This window comes from Symphodus melops, assembly GCF_947650265.1.
Source record: "Symphodus melops genome assembly, chromosome: 15".
NCBI lineage: Eukaryota > Metazoa > Chordata > Actinopteri > Labriformes > Labridae > Symphodus > Symphodus melops.
The window spans coordinates 1,585,634-1,611,109 of NC_136705.1; the positions used below are offsets into that span (position 1 = coordinate 1,585,634).

General features: G+C 49.7%; 1 protein-coding gene across 1 annotated transcript in view; it reads right to left on the reverse strand.

Moving 5' to 3' along the window:
• Positions 1 to 310: 310 nt before the first annotated feature.
• LOC306836308 (signal-induced proliferation-associated 1-like protein 2) overlaps positions 311 to 25,476 on the reverse strand; it is an 84,328-nt gene continuing 59,162 nt past the window's right edge. The window contains 11 exon segments of the mRNA XM_079363308.1: positions 311 to 2,151; positions 3,441 to 3,519; positions 3,881 to 3,998; positions 6,708 to 6,839; positions 8,726 to 8,945; positions 12,336 to 12,471; positions 15,461 to 15,754; positions 17,405 to 17,772; positions 18,693 to 18,781; positions 19,316 to 19,419; positions 21,308 to 21,454. Of these exon segments, the coding sequence (XP_079219434.1) occupies positions 2,005 to 2,151; positions 3,441 to 3,519; positions 3,881 to 3,998; positions 6,708 to 6,839; positions 8,726 to 8,945; positions 12,336 to 12,471; positions 15,461 to 15,754; positions 17,405 to 17,772; positions 18,693 to 18,781; positions 19,316 to 19,419; positions 21,308 to 21,454 (1,834 nt within the window). The 3' untranslated portion in view covers positions 311 to 2,004.

Sequence of the window (25,476 nt, forward strand, 5' to 3'; positions counted from 1 at the left end):
AGACCCACAAAAACGTGAAACCTGTATAAACGCTCAAATTATTTTGTGTGACGTCACTACCAGGCGCAGGACCCCGAGCCGATCTGGTACCGACACCGGCATGTCGTTCCCCCCCTGATTTCCGCCTCTGTCCTTCCTCTCTAATAAAAGCAAAAAAAAAAGCCAAAAATAAATCTTAAAAAACAAAACAAAAGCAAAAACGTGTAATTTCTTTGTGCATTTCTAAATAAAAAAAATGGTCAGAAAAAAAAATGGAGATCAACTTTATAGAAGGCCAGGATTTAAAAAAGAAAAAGAAAAGAAACATCACTTATTTTTCCAACTACATTTATTTATTTAAAAAAAAAAAAAAAAAAAACATGAACAAAAAAGTAGAACAAAAACAAGTAAAGCAACCAGTGTCCCACCAGGGATGAGACCGTTTACAGAGAGAGACATTTTTCAAAGCATACAAACCAGCAGACTGAAATCTAGCAGCATCCAAATGTTGGAATCTCCAAAAAAATCATCATTTATATATTTAAATATATAGTTTTGTTGCCCTGGCAAGCTACACACTTTACAACATACACAGAGCTGTATCTCTCCTTAGTGCAGAACCAAACAGATACCCTTAATAAAATAAACAACTTTAGGTTAAATAAGCTTAAATTATAGTGTTAAATACAAGACACTTCTGTGGCAGATATGTACACCAATAAACACATTTGGCATTGTAAGTGTGGTTCACTGCTCTAATGCTCTAGAAACCACTGCATAAGAACACGTTTAGCTGTGATAACCTACGCACACTCACACACACACACACTCACACACACACACACACACACACACGACTGTATATCAGTGAGCCACAGACAAGGCATGTGTTTATAAAAGAGAAATAAAAGCAAAGAGAAACAATCCATTTACAAGCGAGAGTTTTAGGCACAGTCTGTTTCCTGTTTTATAAATACACGTCAAGTACGACTGCTTCTCCACAGGAACTCTTCACGCTTGTGCTGACTTCGTTTTCTTCTTTTTTTTTTTTTTGAACACAGTTTCAAACTACCACTTTGTTATTGCTAGGACATTGTGACAGTGAATGGAAACTACTGGCAAACGTGTGTAGGGGAAGAAAAAAACACCAAAGAATTACTGCCGTGTGACCCTACGATACAACACTGAGGAAAAAAAAAAGAAGAAAAAAAGAAAAGTGGAATCAACCAATCAATGACGACGTGGTCCAGAGCTTTAAAAAAAAAAAAAAAGTGAATCATTCGTGACTTTAGGAATCCAGAAAGAAAAGGGTCTCAGTTGAGCTACATTCATTTTTTTACCTCCCGCTGTACGTCTCAAGACCGCCACATGTGGATTCCTCTCGGTGCAAGCAGACAGTAAGTACCACTTCATTTAGTCCAGTACATTCCTCCCCTCCTCCCCCTCTCTGCACAGAAACAGCTGTGTGACAGTGTGAGCAGTATGATACAGTACAGCTGAGAATACAGTACAGTAGACTGACGGGACATACGCAGGTAGATTAAATGTTGACTACAGTAAATGAGCTTTACATTCCACTACTGTAAGAAGATCCCAGGGACTCCGAGGGGGGGGGTGGGGGGGGTGGGGTGGGGGGGGCCCTGGGAGGCTGACGTGCTCGATTCCTCTCCGGCGCTGGAGACGAGGAGGTTTCCCCGAGAGTCTCGTTTGCCGGGATGGAGAAAGCGTTAACGTCAGAAACAGCCCTGCACTTCAGACTGGAGAGGATCCCAAAAACAAGGAGGTACAACATCAGGGTTTCAGTTCCACCGCGCCGCGCCGCACCAGAGTCTCCTGAGCCGGGGCCTTTTAAAGAGTCTGGGCTTCCTTTTAAAGTTCAGATCATCTGGGAGTCTTAAGTAGAATTTGAGTGGGTGCCCAGGAGGAGTGAAGGCCGTCTCTGTCTCTCTCATGCTCCTTTTTTCCCCCCCCATCTTTTCATTCAGCAGCTCGCTCTCTCTCTCTTCCTCTCTCTCTCTCTCTCTCTCAGGGTTTCTTGTCAATAGAGTGAAAGAACCACTCTGTGAACTTCCTGAGCTGAGCCGCCGCCGTCTGGCTCTCCGTCTGGAGCCGCATGTTGTCCTGTCTCAGGTGCTGCACCTCCTCCTGCAGCATCGCCTTGTCCTCCTTCTCCTGCAGAGAGCGAGAGAGGAATGTCAGCGTCATTTCATTAAAGGACGAATCTTCACCGTCGTGTTCAGCAGCCTTTTAAAGCCGCTCACGTACAAATATAAATACAGTCGACCTGGAATTCAACGGAGGAGTGTCGTCAGCGTTATCACAATAACCGTGCCGAGGTTATGAAGAAGACGTGAACGCATTTATTGCATGCTTTTTTTCACCCTTCAAACGCAGATAAGAAAAACGACATCATCTCTCCACCTCTTAAAAACAAAGTCAGAGTCAGCCAGAGTCACATGACATCACACCTGATGACATCACACCTGATGACATCACACCTTGACCTTTGAGCTGCAGGACGTCGGTTTGAGATCCCTAACCACTTCCTGGTTCTGTGGCGAACGTCATGCCCTAACCTTTCATGTACAGGAAGGGCCTTACTTTATTTCAAAATAAAAGCAGGTTTAGAAAAAGTAACCCCGTGGAGAGCAAACCTTCGTTCTGAGGGGTTGGTTGCAGGAACAGACAATAAAATAATAAATCAATAAACCGAGGCACGCTGACGATGCCTTTACTGTCCCTTTGTCGTGAGCAAACAAAGCGTCTCGCCTCCAGCTTCCTCCGGCTCACCCAGGACGTAGATTACCTTCAGCTCGAGGCAGTAAAAACTCCAAAATAAAACAGGACAGACGCAGTTTTTAAACGCTGAATAATGGAACTATAAACACATCATGAGAATGAATGAAGAGTTTTTGAACAAGAAGTTCAAATCAGTTAGCAGGAAAATCAATATGGTACTTGTGTTGTTATGGAGGGAGTTCAGGGATGCATTACACACACACACGCACACACACACACACACACACACACGCCAACAACAGGACATGAAGAAAAAAATAAAAGAACACAGAGGAGGTTGATAAAAGGCTCGCTATTACGAGCACATCCGCCTCTCGTCAGCGTCGTGTGAAAAGGAGGCATTAACATGGCAAAGCAGCCTTTTCTCTGCGCTGATAAAAGTGCATTTCCTCCCTCTTTTAAGCACATTAGTGGGGGAGGGGGGGATGTGGGATGGGAAGGGGGGGGCGTGTTGGGCTGGGAAACAATAAGGAAAGGAAGCAGGATATTGAATTAAGTGGATGAGTTTGTATTACACAGACCTCAGGGTGCACATTACTCAACGCCTCATTCTCCTGAGCTGGGACGCAAACATCTGACGTCTGCTGACGTAAGACCAAAAAAAAAAAAAAAAAAAGGAAAAGGGTGACAAAGACGTAATAATAATAAAAAGAGTTGCGCACCTTTCTGAGGTCGTGCTGCAGCTGTCTCAGGATCACCTCCAGCTGGTTGACTTTGCCGGTGAGCGTGGACGGAGAGCTTCTGTCAGGGAGCAGAAAACAAGGTTAGCTAAACGTCTCCGTCCATACACAACCTGGACGGGGACGGGGACGGGGACGTGGAGGGACGCCCCGACCTCCTCCGTCTGTTCGTGCAGGGAACATGACATCCTAAGTGTCAGGAACTTTTAAAAGAACGGCTCATTGATCTGGAAGAGGCATTAATATATGAGAATAAAAACAGTTGTTTCAGTTTTCCTTCGTTGAGATCAAACGCTCCACACATCTAACTGCGTGCAGGGAGACGAACAGAGCTGCGACTTCACTGTAAACTCTTTTCTGATTGGACGAAGCAGGAAGCTCTCACAGCTGATTCTCTCGTGTTTTGTGTGTGTGAGGCCTACTCTGCATCCAGCGACGCTCCCTCCGCCTCCACCACCCGCCTGGTCAGCTCTCTGGAGATGTGCAGCGCCTCGGCACGCTGCATGTCCGTCATGGTGCAGAAGGACGCCACGCGCTGGTCTGAGGACAGAGCAGGAGACGCCGCCGTTAGCATCGCAAAACAAGGACGCGTGGTGGACAACACACACTTGGTGGTGACAACATGCAGCAGAGCGACACACACATGCTTGACTCATGCTTTTTAAGAATCACTGCGTCAGTGCTGTTTAAAGATCTAGAAGCAGACAGTAAGGAACAAGGTGATGTGGAGAACATTTCTCGAGAGATAAAGTCGCTCCCTCGGGTGTCGCTCCCGTGCCCCGCCCCCCCCGAGCTTCCTCTGACAGCTGTTTGGCTCTTAATGGTCTGGATCCCACAGAGCTGCGAGGCAGCAGTCATGCTTGTTTTACCACATCAGGCCCTTAAGCTCGCTCAAAGCCCCATGGAAAACCCAAAGTTGGCGTGTTCCACTTGGGGACTGCTCAGTCTCTCCCTCTCTGCAGCTCTCGGTCTGAGGCAGAAGATAGAAGAATCTGCATATTCATCGAAAAGATTAAGGAAACCCGTCCATTCATTTAGCCCCCAAATGAAAGCTAATCCACCCCAAGACAAAAGCTGAAGAAGCCCCGAGTTTCTTGTTCAGACGAGGCGGGGGACGGAGATTCAATTTACATATGAATGAGCGTTTCATATTTGACGGCTGCATCAGAAAGATTAAAGACTTGGAGGAAAGCAGGCGGTGTAGCTCGTGGTTTGTGCGCGGCGGCCTGATGTCCACAATTTGGAGCTCAAACAGATCAAAACAAACAAACAAAAAAGATGAAAGTTGAGAGAAGGCGTGACGATCAGTTTGAGTTAGAAGAAGACGACGGTGGCATCGTTCAGGCCAACAGGGAAACTCCTGACAGAGACTGTGGATGTGAAATATTCATGTTGAGGAAAAACAACTAAATATATTAACTGGCTTTTATTTTGAAAAAAAAAAAAAAAAAAGTAGCGTACAGATTTTGTTTTTCTCACTTTGTATGTAAATTGTTTTGTTTCTTCCCTTCAGCCTGTAAACAAACAAACATTTGTAAACTGGCTCTCTCATCCGTGGAGAATATCAACACATCCAGCAGCCAACAGAACGACAAACATCTTTCTGCTGCTTAAACTTATCAAAGAGTCGTTTTTGCTTCGCCTCTTTCAAACTCAGGACGGCGTGGAGTGTTTCATGTGGACGCCAGATCGTCTCTCAGGACGCACATCAGCAACGTTACGGAGCCGTAAAAGCTTTCCATCTGTGGCAGCCTCTCTCTCTCTCTCTCTCCCCCTCCTCTCTCTCTGTCTCTCCCCCCTCTCTCTCTCTCCCCCGCCCCTCTCTCTCTCTCCCCCCCTCTCTCTCTCTCTCCCCCCCCTCTCTCTCTCTCTCCCCCCCCTCTCTCTCTCTCCCCCCTCTCTCTCTGTCTCTCTCCCCTCTCCCCCCCTCTCTCTCTCTGTCTCTCCCCCCTCTCTCTCTCTCTCCCCCCCCTCTCTTTCTCTCTCTCTCATCTCTCTCTCTCTCCCCCCCTCCCTCTCTCCCCCCCCCTCTCTCTCTCTCTCTCTCATCTCTCTCTCTCCCCCCTCCCTCTCTCCCCCCCCCCCCCCCCCCTCTCTCTCTCTATCCCATCTCTCTCTCTCTCATCTCTCTCTCTCCCCCCTCCCTCTCTCGCTCCCCCCCCCCCCCCCCCCCCTCTCTCTCTCTCCCCCTCAGGCTCCATAGCGGGTTAAACACACGCGTCATAATGTCAGCCTGGAGCCACTTTCTGCTCGGCAACAGGGCTTCCAGTTTACACAGCTCTTTTTCTGGGCCAGCCTTCCTTCCTGCGTGACAACTGCCTTCTTGCTGCCAGTCAGACTCTGCATCATCTCCACTCAAAGCTCGCGCTGCCGGCGCTGCAGCAGCAAACGCATCAAAGGAGGAACCGTGCAGAGGATTCATTAATTATGACAAATGAACGGTCACATGCTACGCTGCTTGCTCACTGGTTTCGGGGTCAGAGGCAGTTCAAGTGGATAAAAAAAACAACAACTCTCATGGCGTGTAAGCGTTTCCGTGATGTATGGGAAACACGGTGGCATGAGAAGTGTGTGAAGAGGAAGTGAAACTGGGAGAGAGATGAACACAGATGATGATGCTGACCATGAAGGGGCGATGACATGCTAACCATCGTAGCACGAAGAGGACAGGAAGAATCCAGCGACCTCTATCCAGAGAGGGTCACCAAAAGGTCAACGGAGGAAAAACACACGAGGCAACTCGAACCCAACGCGACCATCAGAGAGCTTCAGGTGTGTTTATCTGAAGCTTTCATGTTTCAAACAGGAATCAAGGCTTTTATTCAGCGCTGGTCGATTCCACCTCAAATCAATATCACTATTAATTGAATCACTTTTTTTTTTTTTGCTCCCTACTGTAAATATGCTCCACTATTAAAGCTGAGATATAGTTTCCTCTGATGCAGAATCTGTAAATGAAGATTGTCAGAGTTTCATGGTGAACCTTCGGTCTGCACTGGGCTGGAGACCTCGGCCCGAGTGAACCTTAGAGTCCGGGTGCTGAACGGGATCACAAAGGGGCTCGGAGCACAACAGAAGGATTCCTACAAGTTTCTACTGCAGACACTAGAGGAGCCACACACACAAAGAACACACAAATCTACAAGCTAAGCAAGCTAGCGCTAGCAGATTAATGACGTACAGACACACACTTAGCAGCTCTAGTGGGGGGGGGGGCGGGGCGTCAGCAGCTTCAGCCAGGCTGGTTACCTTCAAAGGCTCGCGCTGCGTCAACCAGGTGAGACCAGTCCAGGCCTGACGCAGTGTCTGGGAGGGGCATGAGACCCGGGTCGCTGAACTTGGACCGGTCCGCCAAGGAGCCGTCAGAGAACCAAAACTCACCTGCAGAGACAGGCGGGCACTCCGATCAGTGTCTGAGTCTGGGCCACGAGTTCAGGGCTAACCTCCGAGTCGCCCATCAAAGCAGGAAGGAGGGGACGGGGGAGGCGCAGAGGAGGGGGGGGAGGGAGGTTTGTTCACGCCGGTCTGACCTGGACTTAAATCCAGCTCCTACCAGGACGCACTGAAACAACTTTACGGTCTGTACGTGTGACAGCAAACAACCCTCTCTGCATAGCGCTGTCTGAGGGGCGATAAACGACTTGTCTAAGTGAATGTCTTCATGTTTCAATCAATATCGTCTTCCCCTCCCCTCCCTGTCAGCCCTGAACGACAGCGAGCGCAATAAACAAGCTGCCGTTCTGCAGAGAGGCGTTTCGAAAAGCACGAGTGGAGGAGTGGAGAGGAGACAGACAGAGAGCTGGAGGTGATGCCGACGCTCTCTTTTCAATTTACGCCGCAGCGTCTCAGAGCCCGAGTGATTCACTGTTTACCAAATTGGAGTGTTTCAGTCAGAAAGGAGAGAGCGCCTGTGTTCTCGACTACCCTTCAGAACAATCGGGAATCCATCAGGCTGACAGCCAGAACAGACGAAAGGGAGAAACAACTTTCCAAAAGCCATTTTCTATCTAACAACGGCAGCCGGAGACGGATGAGGGGCGGTATGGAAATGAGACAGGCGGGACGGAGCGAGGGGAGGGAGGGGAGGGAGGGAGGCAGGCGGGGACGTGCGAGTGAATGAAACATAATGTGTGACAGACGTGGTGACTCTCCTGATGGAAAAATAGGCATGTTCATGTCACAGATGTTACAGAGCTGCAGCGGTGCAGGCCGGACACATCACAGCGCTCATCACGGATACATATTCAGGAGGAGAGGAGCAGCCAGCGGTGACAGGTGTCTGCTTAATGCGGACGCAGCCACGGGCCCGCAGCTCGCCGCTCTCTCCGCCTCGCACAGCTCCAATTAGCTGCTTATACCGAGGAGTGTTTCTGGAGTGAGTACCAGTTGTGCTCCTCGTACTGGGAGGACAGGAGAGGCTCTTCAGACGAGTATCTGCATCCTGGCTCTCACGCGGTGCCACGGGGGGGACGCAGGATAATCCCCGAGATTCATGTTTGCAGAGTTCTGATTGTTTTCTGCAGAATCCTCCGAGTGAAGTCAAGTCCTGTTTACGCCTGCTGTTAGCATGCATCCCTGAGTGGCCTTAAGCACAGGTGTTTATTGCTATGCATTGCTTTATGATACTGGTGTGCAGGTGGGGGGGGTCGGTTTACTCCTGAATCCAGACCCAAACTGGACCAGGAGTTCTGAGCATGCTCCACGTGTGGAAACAGGAGGCAGGTATCAACATGGCTGCTGCAGCTGGAGTCAGAAACACACTTTGTTTGTTTGGACACAGATCTGCTGCGTCAGCCGAACGCCGCTCGCCTGTTTGTTTGTCTGCAGGAAGGAGGATTCCTTCGTCCCACCCGTGCAGTTTGTTTGGTCTTTTGCACAAATAAAAACCCTGAACGGATGTGCCGACTGTCAGGAAACAGCTGCTCTGAGCTCTTTGACGTCACTTTGCGTGAACGCTGTGTTTGACACTTGGGACGCTCGACTGTGGCGTGATGGGGAAGCTTTAGAACAGTTTGACTGTCACTGCACATCTGTCCGTGTGTCTGACTCACGTCTGCAGGAGACTTTCATTAACATCGGTCTGCAGCACCTTTGTTTCATCTCGTGACGCCGACATGTTTCTGAGAATGCGGAGCGGCAACGCGGCCATTTAAGACCCACGTGGAGACGGCTTCTTGTGCCAGGTGTAAACAGCTGTTCTTAGATCGGTGGTGTTGACAGCAGGTGTGAACGGGCGAGCAAAGCGAGCGTTAAACGCCTGTACTTACTGCGCAGGTTGGACGCGCCCTGGTTGTGGACCATCCGGGGAGGCAGCGTGCTGTGGTAAGGGGGGGTGGTGCTGAAGAGGATGTCGTTGGGCATGGCCTGGTCCAGCATGGAGCTGTGGGAGCTGGTGTAGGACGAACCCTTACGGTTACTGCACACGCTCTCGTCCGACAGCGTCCGGTACAGAGAGCGTCTCGGGGACAGACTGTCCATCGCCGACACCTGAGAGGAAGACAGGAAGAACAATCTGTCAGGAGAGTGACCTCCAAACAACCGGCGATGACCCTTCGTCTGCCGCTTCCTCTCGTCCACACAGCAGGTTTACAGACGGGAACATCGGGGAGCGTTGTCAGGAATCAATTACAGACTTTGCTCGGAGGAAAATGCAGATGGATCGAGCACAGCTGGAGAGTCTGGCAAAGAGGGAGAGACGGGGGGAGAGACGGGGGAGAGACGGGGGACAGGGTGTGAGGAGGCGGTGACAGAGGTCATCGAGCAGAGTGTGAGAAAACACAGCGAGAGGAGACGACTCTGCTTCAGGCTGTTAAGATAGAAGAACTCAAACGATATGGAGACCTGAAGCTTTTTGGGTCCACACCGGGACTCGAACCGGCAACCCTCCAGTTCCCGACCCGAGTGCCTACAGACTTGAGCTACTGAAAAGGTCGTGAGAGTGCTTCGAGAGACCCGATGAACACAGCTCAGTGGAGCGTTTAGCTTTTATAAACGCACTCAGACAAAGACGGTTTCTGCTTCGTGTACGCTCGTCTCAGAAGGTTCATGTGGAGGTCAAAGGTCAGGATGAGCAAATACAAAAGCTGCTGAGTGTTTGAAAGCAGCGTCGTCCTGAGGGCGAGTCGTCCGTGAACACACCGTCACTCAGAGCTTCTACATTTAAAGAGACACACACAAGCCCCGCCCTCTTTTTGTACCGCCAACTCACGAGACATCATACAACTTATTATTTAAGACATTATATATGTCTCCTCCGTCTTTGCTTTAGATGTTTTTGTCTTTGTTAATGTTTTGCACATTTTGATTTTAATTCTGTGTCGCTTGTTGTTTATTCGCCGTTTCTTTGATTGTCATGTCACTGTGCACGTTTGAACAATAAAAAAAAAAAAAAAAACTTTTGACAGAAGATCTCTTGTTCGAACACACAAACCCACAACGACCGATCCAATCCATCACTGTCTCCGTTAGCGAGCATAAATACAGCACGAGTGACATCAGAAACACCACTAATGACACACGGGCCAGATGGCTTAATGGCTACCTCCGGCTTCCAGCTGTAACCCAAACGACACTGCGCTCCCCACCAGCCAACACCCAGCCGGCTCACTTTCACAGACGGATCAAACTTCCAAACACGTCCACCGTCTTTAAAGACACGCACACACTGAACATCTCGCACACTTTAACCAGCTCGTCTGTGATTGAGCTTCTCGCCCATCCGCACAGCTCTCTCTCTCTCTCTCCCTCTCTCTCTCTCTCTCTCCCTCTCTCTCTCTCTCTCTCCCGTCTGATTTACAGCTCGAATAAAAGAAGTCACAGAGAATTAAACTGCTTTTTTTTCCCCAGGAGCATCAAACGCCCCCCCCTCTCTCTCCCCCACTCTCTCTCTGCCTCTCTCTCTCTCTCCCCCTCTCTCTCTCTGTCTCTCTCTCTCTCTCCCCCCCTCTCTCTCTCCGTCTCTCTCTCTCTCTCCGTCTCTCTCTCTGCCTCTCTCTCTCTCTCCCCCCTCTCTGCCTCTCTCTCTCCCCCCCTCTCTCTCTCTCTGCCTCTCTCTCTCTCTCTCTCTCTCTGCCTCTCTCTCCGTCTCTCTCTCTGCCTCTCTCTCTCTCCCCTCTCACTGCCTCTCTCTCTCTCTCTCTCTCCCCCATCTCTCTGCCTCTCTCTCTCTCTCTCTCTCTCTCTCCCCCATCTCTCTGCCTCTCTCTCTCTCTCTGCCTCTCTCTCTCTCTCTCTCGCCCCTCTCTCTATCTCTCTCTCTTGAATTCTTGAGTAAAACAGAAACCTTCTTATCAGTCCAAGCAGTGCTGACAAACGCTCACAGATTTTTTCCCCTGATTTCCCCGACTTCTTTCCCCCTCGCCGCCCGCTCTGAACAACGACAACAAGCAGCGCTGAAATCCTCTGACGTGCCACCGGGGGGTGAATGTGTCAGACAACCACCTAACCAGCCGCTTCCTCGTCTCCCAGCGGACGGAGAATAAGCTGTGAACTGCCTTTCCTTTACGTCAGACACACAATGGAGCGCCTGCACCTGCACGCCCACACAAAGGCCTCGCCGGAAGTGACACGGGCATTAACCTTTAGCGTGGAGTCTGTTTAATCAGTCAGGAGATGAAACCAGTCAGACTGCATTAAAGGAGGAATACATCGCAGATGTTTCCAACATTGTCATTACTGTAATTTGATTCGTGTCCTTGCCAGCCGATGATTGAAAACACGCCGTCTCCGAGCAGAGCGGCGTGCTTTCATTGGGATCAGATGTGTGCAGAGTAATGTTGGAGCCGTGCCCTCTCTCATGCATCTCTCTCTCTCTCAGATTGCTTTTCCACACACACTGTATCATCAGACAGGAGAGAGACCAAACACTCTGCAACCTTTGTTCTGCTTTCCTTCTCTGTGGGAAACAAACCTGCGTCCGATGAAGGGAAATCACAGACCGATGCTCGCTTGACTGTACGCAGCAACATCGGTGTTCAAGCGGGGCGGACTGACGCTGGCTTCACGTTAGCAATGTGTGACCGTGCCAGAGGACATGCCCGTCTGCAGCAGGGATAAAGTGCATTTCTATCAGCATCCAAAAATAGACGGTTTGTCCGTCCCCGGGGCGGCTTCTTGGTGGATAATGGATCGGGGGATTGGAGGGGAGGGAGGAGGGTCGGCGCATGCAAGGACTGAAGATGCAATTAATAGAGTCTGCAGGACCCGGCACATCAAAGATGGACGCACTCCCTGCCTTTAATCCATGACATCCCGACTGAGCAGACCCAGCCCTGCTGCAAATTAAATTAGCCAAACACTGGGTGCCGGTCGACGGGGACTGAAAGGGTTTTGTGTTGGAGGAGATCAGCTGATAGGCAGCAGATGTTTGTCTGACACGACTTGTTTCCCAGCAAGAGGTTATCAGCTGCCGGTCTGGACCTGGATATTCACGACCTGTTAGCTGGCAGGATAAAAGAGCCTCCAGGCACGGTTTGGAGTTTGGCTTTCTTATCAATACAGACGTTTTATTAGCGAGAGTAAACTCCAGTTTGAAGCAGCTGGTGGAGAACAGACCTCGGTCCTTGTGTTCAGAAAGCGCTTTCGTCTTATTATCATTCATTATTCTCCTGTTTGCAGCTCGGTGAGGACGCCGTGAGGTGACCACGACACTCACATGAGGAAATAGCAGGTTTATCTGCTCCTGAATGCTCTGGATTTGATTGGACCAGAGAAGGTAGGCGGGGCTTTGAAGGCCGTTTTGGACGCCCCTGGGTTTGCCAGATATGAGAGAGAAGCTGTTGACACTGTAACAGGTTGTAATGTGTAAAAAAACAAAAAGACCATCACATTATGGTGTCGTTTGAAGGTCAAGCGGTGAAACAGTCGCAGGGAGCTCACCTTCCGACTCCTGTCGTCTCCTGGAGGACTCCCCGGCACCATCATCTTCACGTACTCTTCCTTTGACAGTCTCTGCAGGGAGTTTCTGTCCCGCTCTGCAGCCTGACTCCTGCAGGCCTCCTGCGCGTACAGCTGCCTGCAGACAGAAAGAGCACAACTCGTTAAAGACGTCACCAAAGACGCAGCGTGTGAGGGCCTTCAGACTCGTTAGAGGAACGAGTCACACAGAAGGTTCAGGGGAGATCCGTCTTAGCATGCCGACTGCAGGTGCCTCTCTGTGCTGCAAATCACTCTGCTAAGCTGAAGAGGAAAGAGTGAGGAGAGAGCCAAGCACTGTGAGAGGGAAAGAAAGGAAGGAAGGAAGGAAGGAAGGAAGGAAAAAGGGGTTTAGACAGAAAAACCAACCAGACAAAAAGTGTTAACCAAGGATAGAAACAACAACAGAGGAGTCATGAGCGGCGTTGCACGAGGGTGGGAGGGGCCACGCGGGGCGTTTACATGACTTGTTTGAGGGGACAGAGACTGATCCTGCTGTCATGCTGAGTGCTGCTGGTGTTAGACGCCTGCGGGGGGAAACAGGACGGCGAGACGTTTGGACAGCAGGTCTGTGAGACGGTGACCTCAGAGACTCCACAGCTAAGAGCGACCTGTTTTTAGCGCTTTTTTGCAAAACGGCAGGCGAGTCCCAAACACACGCCAGAGACACGAGAGAGGAGGGAAGCATGGAGCAACAAACACCGGCTTGCTTGCTGCATTAAGCGCCTCTTTATAACGCAGCTGATGAAATCAGCAGCGGGCGCAGGAAACATTAATTCATGTTTTTCGAATGGGACGCGGGATGAAATCTTGGCGTGTGCCGCAGATAGGATGACGTGATTCTGTTTGATGTTTGTGCTTCGAGGACACGCTCTGATTGGATTGCATTTGCAGAAATGTTTGAAGTTGACATAAGAAGGATGGAATTCAGCGTGGGGGCGTCAGCGCAGGGATCCGGCGGGCTCTGAGGGTCCAGCAGGAGGACGGATCGCGGCTGGAGCTCAGCGGTGAGACGCAGCAGAAATGTCACGACCACTGATGCACAGCTGGCCTTCGTCCACTCGCAGCATGTGCAGGACTCACACTTCAGACGGGTGGGGCAGTGGTCTGAGACAGAGGGATAGAGAGAAGGGGGGGGGGGGGGTGTAGGGGGAGCAGGCTGGGTGAGATCGGGGGCCACCACAGGGTCGACTTTGACTGACTGTGTACCTTGAACGCTCAGACAGCATTGTGAGGAGAAACGCTAACAAGCTCTCGGCTCCTCTGGAACCAGAAGCAGAAGCAAAGAGAGAGAGACAGCGAGCGGTTAGGAGCATGGTTACACACACACACACACACGCACACACACACACACACACACACACACACACACACACACACACACACACACACGCACACGCACACGCACACGCACACGCACACGCACACGCACACGCACACACACGCACACTCACACACACACACACACACACACACACACACACACACACACACACACACACAGGGCGTCGGAATGCAGCAGATAAAAAAAAACTTTGAGGAAGCAGGGAGAAGAAAGTTCATTCGGTGAGAACAATATCTGTGAGTAATATTAGGCCATTCATCATGAGGCGCGGTTATGTAAGATGAAATCAAACCGTTGGAATATCAAAACAAACCGAAGGGAGGGTAACCGAGTTACTGAGCTTTTTCATAAGTCTGCAGGAAGAGGACTTGTGTGTGCGCGATCAATCACGGAGCACTTTAGTGGAACATTTCACAGCATAAATAAAATTACTGAGGAGCTAACTGAGGGCTTTCTCTCACAGATCTGCACACACACACACACACACACACACACACACACCTGGACTCACACTATCAAAGCTGTGCTTCTATTGCAGCATCAGCGGCTCTCTGATCTCGACAGCTCACATTTAATCATCAGACAGATACAGTCACATAAAGTCTGAGGAGAGTATACATTATCCCCGGCTGAGCGACGCACACCTTCCTCCTCCCCGGTGAAATATCTGCAGGCTCTTTGTCCTTGAGCTGCGTGTGTGTGTGTGTGTGTGTGATCACTGTGTTGTTGTGTGTGGATTGTTTTCTTGGCTCCCAGCAGAGATGCTGTATCTGGAGGAGGCTCGGCTCGGCCCGGCGGTCCACGGGGGACCCTGCTTCACGGGAGCGATCAATAACCACAAGTGACATGTGCCAAGTGTATTATGTCCGCGGCTTCATTGAGCTTATTTATTTGGAGGCTGTCGACTTCAATCAGGGCCAGTTTATGCACACTGGGGGGGGGGGGGGGCACTTATATCGGAATGGATCTAGCTCGAGTGCACATGGTGGTCTTCGAGTCTCTGACTGGAGTCTCGGTCGACACAGAGATAAATAAACTAAAAAACACTGATTGATGATGTTTTAGCAGCTCGACACAGACGTACACTTCCCTCCTCTTTACTCTCCTGCTTTAAAATCCGGTGCTCACTGGTGTGTAAGGGTGAAACTGACAGGCACGTCCTGTTCAGGGTGTTATAAATATTAATGCACGGTAAGACAAACCTCCTCTGAATGCTGCAGGAGCCTGACCAATCAGAGAGGTTCAGTCCTGGAAAGCCCAACCTCAAAGTCCCTGATCTGTGGTGTGTGCGTGTCCGTGTGTTCTGATTCCCAGCGGGGGGGGAAATGTTTCAAACGTCTTCCTGTGTGATGAACTTCTTCCACCTTCCTGACCTGTCGTCTTCAAACCAGCACACGGTGAACTCCACCCTTTGCAGAGGGCGACGCTGGCCACTGCACTTGTGGTCATGATGACACACATGGCTCAACCTTTAATATCTGTGGCACTGCTTCATTGGATGCAGCCTCAGCCTAAGTGCGTCTCATACACGGAGGTTTAAAGACCCCGGGTCCTGCAGTGCAAACACACGTCAGACTTCCCAAAGTCCTCAGAGGTTAAAATAGAAACGCAGCTGAAGTAGCAGAAGCTTGAAAGAGTCGGTTAGTTCAGCGTGTTAGTTTAAGTTTGAGTTGTTGTTTTGGAGCATCAGAGCGTGTTCTTCTCGTGCTCGCTCGCTCTCTCTCTCTCTCTCGCACACACTCACCCACACTCTGAAATGTTTGGAGGTCCCTCAGTGCTGTGGGATTCTTCATCTTCTTCATCATCAGCAGCCGTCTTCATGTCCACGGGGAGTTTCCCCCCCTGCTGTGAACGTGTCTGTCCACAGGCCTCTGAGCCGAGCCCTGAACCCTGACCCGGCTCTGCTTCTGCCTCTGGATCTGGATCCGGATCGGGCCCTGAGCTGCTGGTCTGGGGGATGGTGTACACCTTGGAGGAGTCAGCGGACAAACAGTACCTGGCACCGCGGGCCAGAGGGCTGCCCGAGTGGTGCGAGCCACTGAGCAGACAGCAAAGAAATGAAAGAATAAGGTAACTCAAAAGTGATCAGAGAGGACGAAGGTTCAAAACTCGGGTTGTCATGGAAACAGAAATTTTAACTTTGACATGATTCAAGTAAAAATCCACTGATTTTGATACCTGTTTCGTTACCACGGCAACAAAATTAAAAGTCCTCGATCCCCCCACTGTTGGGAAATGTCTTGTTTTCATGTTTTTTAACGAAGAGGAGTTTTTTCCTCTTTCATGCACCTGTCAGAGGACCGAGTGGTGTAAAAGCTCGTGGCATCGAAACGTATCGAAAATGTGGAAAAACTTTGGAAAATCAGAGAAAACATAAAATATACAAATGTGAGAAAAAACCTCAACGATAAAAAACAATAAGAGACGACTGACTTTGACCTCATGACATCACTCCCTCCAAGTGGAGTAAAGTGAAGCTCGACGACCTTTGACCTACATTCACATGACTCACATCCAGCACACATCCAGCACACACACACACACACACACACATCAAGCACACACACACACACACACACTCACTCACTCCTGCTGAACTTTGTCCTTTCAATATTAAGTCAAATATCAAACTGTCAGTCTGGATTAAGAGGGTCAGCGCGTTCGAATCACAACGGAGCGCTCGTTGCTCGCTCACTCCCAGTGGCACCGAGGTGGATTTATTTATAGACATTTGGAAATATCTACATGTGTGAGCTCACAGCGTGAAACACATGAAAATGATACACAGCAACTCCAAGGCAGTGAGGAGTTAAACGCTAACTAACCAAACGACCTTTGCTGTAAAAGTCAGAAATCTTCACTGGCAGATCAAAAATGGTGGATATTAATCTCTGACATGTTTTAAGATCATCAGCGGATTAATGGAGTCTTTTTGTCTTCTGGAGTAACTTTCAGCCTTCGCCGCCCTGAGACGGCGGCTTTAGCTGCAGGCGCGACACACTCTGTCTCCATATTCATGACCATCTGGGCCACACCCTGCACCGTGCACGCCTGCTGCTTCACTGTTTGCTCACACCACACTCGGCTGTCAGAGACCATTACACAAAAAGGCGGGAAGCGGTGGAGTAGTCAAGGTGATGGCACGGGCTCTTCCTCCCTCGCCTGTGAATGACATCCTGGAGCGGACAGCTCCGACGCCTCCCGAGCGGGTCAATGATCTGAACAGATTGCGCCAACATAATCCTGCGCGCCACAAACAAATAGATACCCTTTCTTTACCACAGAGGCAGACTGTGAGTGGCTGCAGGGCCGACCCCTCTGTCACACCTCGCCTCTCCCCCAGATGGGCCCCGGTCTGCTGAAGAGGACTTGGACGACGGTGAACCCCCCCCCCCCCCCTCCCCCCTCCCTCCCACAGGGTCCTGCACAGCTGGAAAAGTCAGGCGGAGGGTCAGCAGAGAGGAGCCCGGCTGGGTGAGAAGGTCAGCTAACAGCTAGCCACCCTCCTTTTGTTCTTTGTTTGTTCAGCAGTGGTGCATTATGGGTAAGTGTCCACATGTTTGAACGCAGCAGAATGTGCTTTAAGACCATGAAAGCTGTTTTTTACAGCTTGAGGTTCAGGTTTTTCATTAAGGATCTTGTTACTGAGCACGCCACAGTTAGCTTTAGCTTGTTAGCTGCACTCTACCTTGAATGTGATGAGATCTCGCTCAGGTCTCCGATGCTTCCCTCCGTCACGTGACTCGACAGGATGGCGGAGGCGTAGCCCTGCGGGAGGTACAGCTTCCCGTGATCCTCTTCCGACATCCCGTCCTCCTGGTGCTCCCAGGGGTGGCCCTGCTCGCCGACCCGACCCTGCAGCAGCACCCGGGCCCCGGGGGCCACGCAGGGATTAGTGTCGATGCCGCTGTCCGTGGACGCCCCTTTGATGTATGTGAGGCCCAGGATCTCCGGGTCCATCAGGTCCCCGGAGCCAAAGTGCTTATCGTCGCTGTTACTGGAGGCGTTGCTGGAGAGAGTGTTGCTACTTGAGTGGCTGGAGTTTTTATCACCCGTCTGTGGGAGGAAGAGAGCGAGAGAGAAATGCTGTCACACTCGTTTACAGTCAAGTTCCTTCACATGCACAGGTGAGGCCGAAGCTCCATCCTTCTTATCGACACTAAAAGTTCCTCGCTCAATGTCACAAGGTTTTGTTTCAGGGCAAATCAAACTTCGGATCCACAGCCAGACGAACGTGTAAACCCGAAAGACGTGCGATGGTGAAAGCATCACTTCATTAGAGAAGCCTGGGGATTATGACCTGTCATGTTCTCTTTATTTAGCTGTGCTTAACAAATCCCAAATCCTCGAAGCATCGGAGAATATCCCATCGCAAACAGCTCCTCTGATTTAAAAAAAAAACAAGCTCCGTGCATGAGGGAAGATAAACACCAAAGGGATGGTTTACATTTTTCATCCTCCGACTCGAGCTCAAAGAGAGGAGAGAAGCTCCAGCACCGAAGGAGAAATGAAAGACGGAAGGAGAGGTGGTGAATTTGTATAAAAAAAAAAAAAAGGTGGATAAAGAGAAAAATGAGGAACGAGAGCTCGACACTTAATATATTCAACCTTCGAGGAAAATGTGTCCCAGAAAAAAAAGTGAGAGACAACGAGGGGCGCTGATGAGATGAGCCGCCCATTAGCACGTCTGCAGGCGACGGCACGAGGAGGAACACTCCAACTGAACTGCTGGTTGAAGCAAAGCCAACAAACAAGGACAGTGTGACCTGCCTGTGATTCAAACACTGATGAGGGTAAACCAGGTCTGAGTGAACACACACACACACACACACACACACACACACACACACGCTGCACTCAGCTCTTTAAAGAGCTCCAGCGCCCTTCAAACAAGCTGACAATGGATTCTAAAACAGCTTTAAATGTCAGGAGGAGGCGGTTTGTCGGACTGGGATTAGTGGAGGTCAGATCTTTACCCTGGACAGCTTGTTGGGAGAGTCTTTCCCTCCCTCTCTGTGCTTCAGAGGGTTCAGGATCTTGGTGGAGGGGATGTGCCATTTCGCCTCTGTGAAGCGAGAAGAAGAAGAAGAGTGTTGGTTATGATTAGACAACACTTATTTTTTCATGAATCCACTCGGGAGTCCGCTCGGGTTCAAACTGCAGAAACAACGTTTGCTCCTGAGGACGACTCCAAAGTCAAATGCAAATCAGAAGTGATAACTACAACCAAACCGCATTAAAGTAAAGCAGGTCAGTTAGATTAGCTGAGTCATGTGGGTCGAGCAGACTTTCACAATAAAAGTTCAGAGAGGGGCAGAGACAGGCAGTTCAGCTTGATCTTCATAGAGCTCTCATAGGGGGCGCTATGCTCCTGCTCGAGGTTTGGATCACAGTCACAGTGCCCAGATCTGCATCCCGGCTTATTTCTCCAGATAGGAACATAGTATCAGAGACGTGATGCTGCAGCCCGTCCAGCACAGCATGACTCATCATGTTTTAACCAATCATCTGGGCTCATCAGTTGAAATCAATCACAATAGATGCACGGTTCCTTTTTCAAAAGGGGGGGGGGGGGGGTCGGACTCGGACTGGGACTCACCTGCAGACCGGGTCCTCTCTAAGGTGGGCTCTCTCTCCCGGTGCATCTCGCCGTCTCCTCCCTGGATGTCCCCCGCCCGCTCGTGGAGAATCGGAGAGGGACACCTGGAAGATGAAAAGAGCAGCATGAAAGACGAGCTGAAAGTTATTTTCTGTCAGCGTTCCTTCGCTGCAGCGGCTTTGATAGATTCACCACACATGTACAACAATTAGCTCAAGATCGTTTAAGGTCGAATCACTCGAGCTTTTAATAGAAGAAAGAGGCACGCTGACGAGACACCTCCTTTCATTCCACTCGGCACGCCGGGCGCTCTCCTGCTTCTGACGAAAGACAAAAGAGCGGCAAATCTTCCAGCGTGCGTCTTAATTAAAACCGTAAAGACTCATTAAAGGTTACAGCAGCAGAGCAGAGGCCGCAGCGTCTCTGACTGGAGATCAATCCAACAGTAGGGGTGTGCACGTGTGTGTGCGTGTGTGTGTTGTTCTGCATGGAGGCAGCTCTGACGGCGCACAGCGATTCCCTGAGAGTTCACTGCACTTGTGAGGCCTCTGACAGGAATCCAGCGGCGTGGAGCTAAGCCTCTTGTCATGGTCTGTAACCGCTCACAGACAGACAACGGTCTCTGATGGATTCTGCTCAAGTACAAGACTCAACCTGTCAGACGTGAAGACTCAGCTGCCCTTCAAAGCATCCAGCAGCACAAAGGCCCCTTTCCTGTTCCTCATGTCGAGTGGATGCTCATGCAGGACACTGTAGCTTCAGTGTTTAGCCAGCTCAGCATGTGGTGGACACTGTAGCTTCATTCTTTAGCCAGCTCTGCATGTGGTGGACACTGTAGCTTCAGTCTTTAGCCAGCTCTGCGTGTGGTGGACACTGTAGCTTCAGTGTTTAGCCAGCTCTGCGTGTGGTGGACACTGTAGCTTCAGTGTTTAGCCAGCTCTGCGTGTGGTGGACACTGTAGCTTCAGTGTTTAGCCAGCTCTGCGTGTGGTGGACACTGTAGCTTCAGTGTTTAGCCAGCTCTGCATGTGGTGGACACTGTAGCTTCAGTGTATAGCCAGCTCTGCATGTGGGTGACACTGTAGCTTCAGTGTTTAGCCAGCTCTGCATGTGGTGGACACTGTAGCTTCAGTGTATAGCCAGCTCTGCATGTGGGTGACACTGTAGCTTCAGTGTTTAGCCAGCTCTGCATGTGGTGGACACTGTAGCTTCAGTGTTTAGCCAGCTCTGCATGTGGTGGACATTGTAGCTTCAGTGTTTAGCCAGCTCTGCATGTGGTGGACACTGTAGCTTCAGTGTTTAGCCAGCTCTGCATGGCTCTGTAAACCTTTCTGCGCTCTGACCTCTCTCCATGTTTCGAAAGCATCTCTGATGTGAAGTTTAAAGTTTCATGTCAGAAAGAAGCTGTTGTATATCTGACAGAAGTTAAAGGTCTCTGTTTACTGAAACCTTTTCCTTTTTTTTTTTAAAACTTCTTCGCCAGAAATCGTTCTAATTACAGAGCAGTTTGGTAAAGTGGCCTTTCAGTCGCAGCAGGATTCATTAAAGGACGAGACATAATCTCTTCGTGTCATCCTGAAGTGCTCAATCAAACTTTTATAACCAACATTACGCTTGTTTCTTTTTTTTAACAGCTTTGAAACTGAACGGCTGCATCCACAAAGAGCTACTTTAACTTTGATTTCTGATGAATGGATGGAAACTTAAATAATGCACATGAAAAAAATCCTCATTCAGGAAACTCATCATCATCCATCATGTGGCTGTTCTGGGCTCTGGATGTGGAATCAGACCGTAGAAAGATTACTTTCTGGAGGAAAGGGCCAAAAAGCGCGCTGATGATTTGGTCATTTCAGGATAAATTGGTGTCATTTTGCAAAATTGCATGTCCTCAGAAATAGAGCAGGGCCTGATTGTAGCTGCATTCATCGCTGAAAAGAGCCGCCTATTCCTGGAGGGGGATCTTTGTAAAGGAGTGAGAGTGGTCTCGTACCCGTCGTATCCCGGCTGCTGGGACCAGGTGCCGCTGCCACACGGTCCCGGGTCACTGGAGGACGACTGGTTACTGGGGGAGCTGCGGTAGTGCTGGTCTCCTTTATTACACGAGGTGACCTGAGGGTTCTCCATGTCCTGCATCATCCTGCACAACGACACAAACAAAACATGCACAGTTTTCAGAGCGGTCCAGACTTTGGCTGCATGAGAGGCGACGATAAAAGAGAGTCAGCTGACGACTCGACCAGCTCGTGACATCACACGTGGACCGTTCCTTCAAACTGTGTGACTCCACTATGGGATCCTTAACCACTTCCTGTTTCTGTGTTTTCACTTCCTGTCCTAACCTTCCATCTACCAGAGGCTCCTTACTTTATTTCAAAATAAAAGCACACGGCAAGAATGATACTCTCAGCACAGGACAAAAAAATTCAAAATAAAAGCCTAACAATATATATTTTTTAATAATAATGAATTTTTAAAAATGTGATGAATCATGATTTTTGCCTGTTAAAAGGAGAATATCTGTCCATATTGGGACAAATAATTAATTATTACGTATGTAATCTATGATCGAATAAATATGAAATTAAAAAACACTCATCAGTGCAGATGGACAGGATCCTGTTTGTGTGTGTGTGTGTGTGTGTGTGTGTGTGTGTGTGTGTGTGTGTGTGTGTGTGTGTGTGTGTAGCATGTCTCTATAATTATTAATAAAGAACACCTTCTTCTTCTTGCTTGCTTTAAGTCGATTGAGACTTTGAGTTCTGACAGTTTCCTCTTCGCTCTTTCTTCACAGCTATTTACTTAAACGTCGACTCGCCGCCTGAGGCCGGACTCTCTTCCAGCTGAAATTTCCGACCAAAAAAAAAAAAGAGAGAAAACTTTGCTCTCGCTATCCGCCGCTAATGAGCGTGTTATTGGGTGACACGCCGGTGAAAGGCCCCTCGCTCCGTGGATAATCTCGAAGAAAACGTTGGAGCTGTCATAGAGGCAGACGGTGTCTCTCTCTCTCGCTCGCTCTCTCTCTCTCTCTCTTCAAAGACAAACAGAAACACAGATTAGTTCTGCTAATAAGTCCCAGGATGTGATCCAGATGGGGCAGTCCAGGGTCCAGGGTCCAGCAGCTCCTGAGTGTCAGAGGACGTCTCAGACACTTTTTAAAACTACGCTAGCTTAACTTCTGCAAAGATAGTTCAGTCCTGTTTCCATCATGGCGTCCGGTTTGGTTCAGTGAACTCTGACCTTGCTTGAGTACAGTCTCCATACTTGGTAAGCGAGGTGTAATAAGACCGATGGCTGAGTTATAGCGTGACACAGCGTAGCCGCCTCTCTCTTTTGGAAAAGAAAGCTAGCTGGGTCCGACCTCTCGTACCTAACATCGTCCTGCTGGTTTGACGTGAAAGACGCCAGTCTGGTCTAAAAATGAGTCGACAATTTAGCGCCGACTTCCAATGAGCCTAAAGATAAAGAAGAAGTTGATTCATCGTGAGTTAAATAATCAGTAGATTCAATGATTTAAAAGAAAAGTGCAAGCTGCTGCTCTCCTGTACTGATGTGATTGTGCAATACATTTGATCTGAGAAGTCGGAAATTTTAATCCATCGGAATTCAGACGAGGAGAACTCAGAGAACCTCCAGAAGCTATAATCAAACACGCCTTCGATCAAGAGCTCCTCCTGGTGGCGTTGATCGACTTTCACCTGCCTGACCTCGACGAGACGACGTTCCTCCGCTCACTGTTACTCGATCAAAGGGGAAAATAATTGAAGGGATCGGGTCTCAGGAGGAAAATAAACCCTGGATTCAGGTTCTGTCTGCTTCCTTTCTAACCGACACAGAAGAAGGTCGCATGACGGGACGGGAACACGAGAGGAGGAGGAGGAGGAGGAGGAGGAGGAGGAGGGACTTTGCATTGTGTGCGTCTGATTGTCTTCAATGATTCGAAGAAAAGAGTCAATTATCTCCCGTTTTCTTTAAAATGAATCAGAACAACAGCTCAGCACCAGAAGCATGACGGAGCGTTCAAACGTGATCCAGGAGAAACCGCTTGAAAAGGTGACAGATTCCTCGCGTCCAGACTTCCAGCTTGGTCATCAGGTTTCTTTGTCTGGACCTCCATGGGAAACTCACTGAGCTGTCGGCAGCTCGGCCTCACACACATCATCCAACGCTCCGGCCTGATCCGCACATTTCCTCCTCGGCTGCAGTTTAAGTTGAAGTCTTAGCAGCTGGTTCCTCCTTCCTTCTCTCCCTGACGTGATGTAAAGCGGGGAGGGTTACTGAGTATCATCTCTCGGCCTGCCTTGTGATAACGCTGCAGGCTGCACAGCTTAGCGTCCCGTCTCAGCCGGCTGCAGAGGAGGTGTCAGATTTTATGATGCCAGGTCTGGATTGAGGACGGCGGCGCCCCCCCAGCAGCCTCTGATATGAACTCCAACGACACCTGTCACCATCCAACATGTCTGACCTGAACTCAGTTCTCTATCAGATCTTCCTCACTCAAACTGGAGGCCGGTTCAAAGCGTCTCTCTCGTCTCCCGGCTCGGAGATAATCTGCAGACAGAGTGAAGTTCAAGCTGCGAAAGGTCGCACGTCGCTGCGATGTGTGTTTCACATTAACAGAGTGAGTATTTATTCATGAGGCTTCATTTAATATTGAAATCTTCAGACACGCTGACGGATCAGTCAGGACGGAGTGTTAATTAAAGATCTGTGCGCTTCAAAGACAGACAGCCTGTAAATATTGATCGGGGTTTTTTCACTGCTGCTTCACAGATTGGTGTTTTTTCCTCTTCACTGAGGAAGTGATGATGATGATGATGATGATGATGATGATGATATCTATATTTCCAGAGTGTGTGTGGCATGTATATAAATGATTCTCTCTGCTGACTCAGGCTGCGTCACGTTAAAGTCCACCAACTCTCCCCGAGGTGTGAAAAAAAAAAACCTCGTTATGACGACCTCAGGAGACTTTGTGTTTGTTAATCAAGGACGCAGTCCTTCTTCTCGCTGGAGGTCGAAGCGTGGCTGCTTACGTCTCGTCTCCAGACGAGCTCAGCAAACATTTGGAAAATCTGGATTTCCCCCCGAGGGGCAAGTCGGTCCATGCATTCATAAACACAGCACAATGACAAAGATGCATGCATGTAGAAGTAGAGCATGAACATCCCCATGATGGATGTGAGTGGGATTACTGACACAAAGACCAGCAGGACCCTCCTGCTTATTTAAAACCCCACCAGCTGACCTCAGGTGTCTGTTAGCGAACGTGAACGTCCTCCCTGTCAGCAGAAGTCTAAACTCTGCATGCACAGGCTGCAGACAGCATTCAGGTCAATGCCAACCTGGATGATGTCACAGATGTGCCTCAAACACAACACATTGATGAACGGCGTCTAAAAGCAGCTGCACTGTGACAGCTCGGGCCCGTCGTATTCCTGACGCAGCGTTTGGAACAAATAACGTTCCAACAAGTTGGGCTCCTCTGTCATCTCTCCGTGTTCGGCCTCGCAGCTTTAGTCTCTGCGTGTCCACACAACATGAACTACAAATAATAAGCAGCTCCTCGTCGTCTGCAGCGTGACATCGGGCTGAGTTCTCCTCCTGTCCTCCCTCTCCTCCCTCCGGAGTGCTTCGTATCGCAGCCCAGGAGAAGAGCGCTCTCTTTGTTTCTGCAGTAATTGGATGAGATGAGCCGAGCTGTGTCGGTGTCCCCATCACCTCCTCAGCATGGAGGGCTCTGTGTGTGTGTGTGTGTGTGTGTGTGTGTGTGTGTGTGTGTGTGTGAGCCCTCCCACAGACAGATACTCTGATTAGGCAGAGAAGGCGGCCATTATCCCAGTACAGACAGAACAGGAGATACTGGGAGGGTGGGTGTGACACTCTGAGAGGTTATCAGCACTGCAGGGTTTCATTAGCGAGAACAAACCGCCGGATGGAGACGTCCAAACGAGACGCAGAGCAGGACGGACAAACTGAGTCCGACTGAGGCCTTATCATCTGAGGGGAGACGAGAGCGGAGCACTAAAATGCTCCATTTGCAAGTACATATGCAAATAAGTGGAGGCGATGAGCAGCTCTCTCCTGGATGAGAAGGACGAGGGTTCAAAGGTTTCACCTCAAAGGATCGGAGCCTTTTTGATCGCCGGCAACGAATGAAGG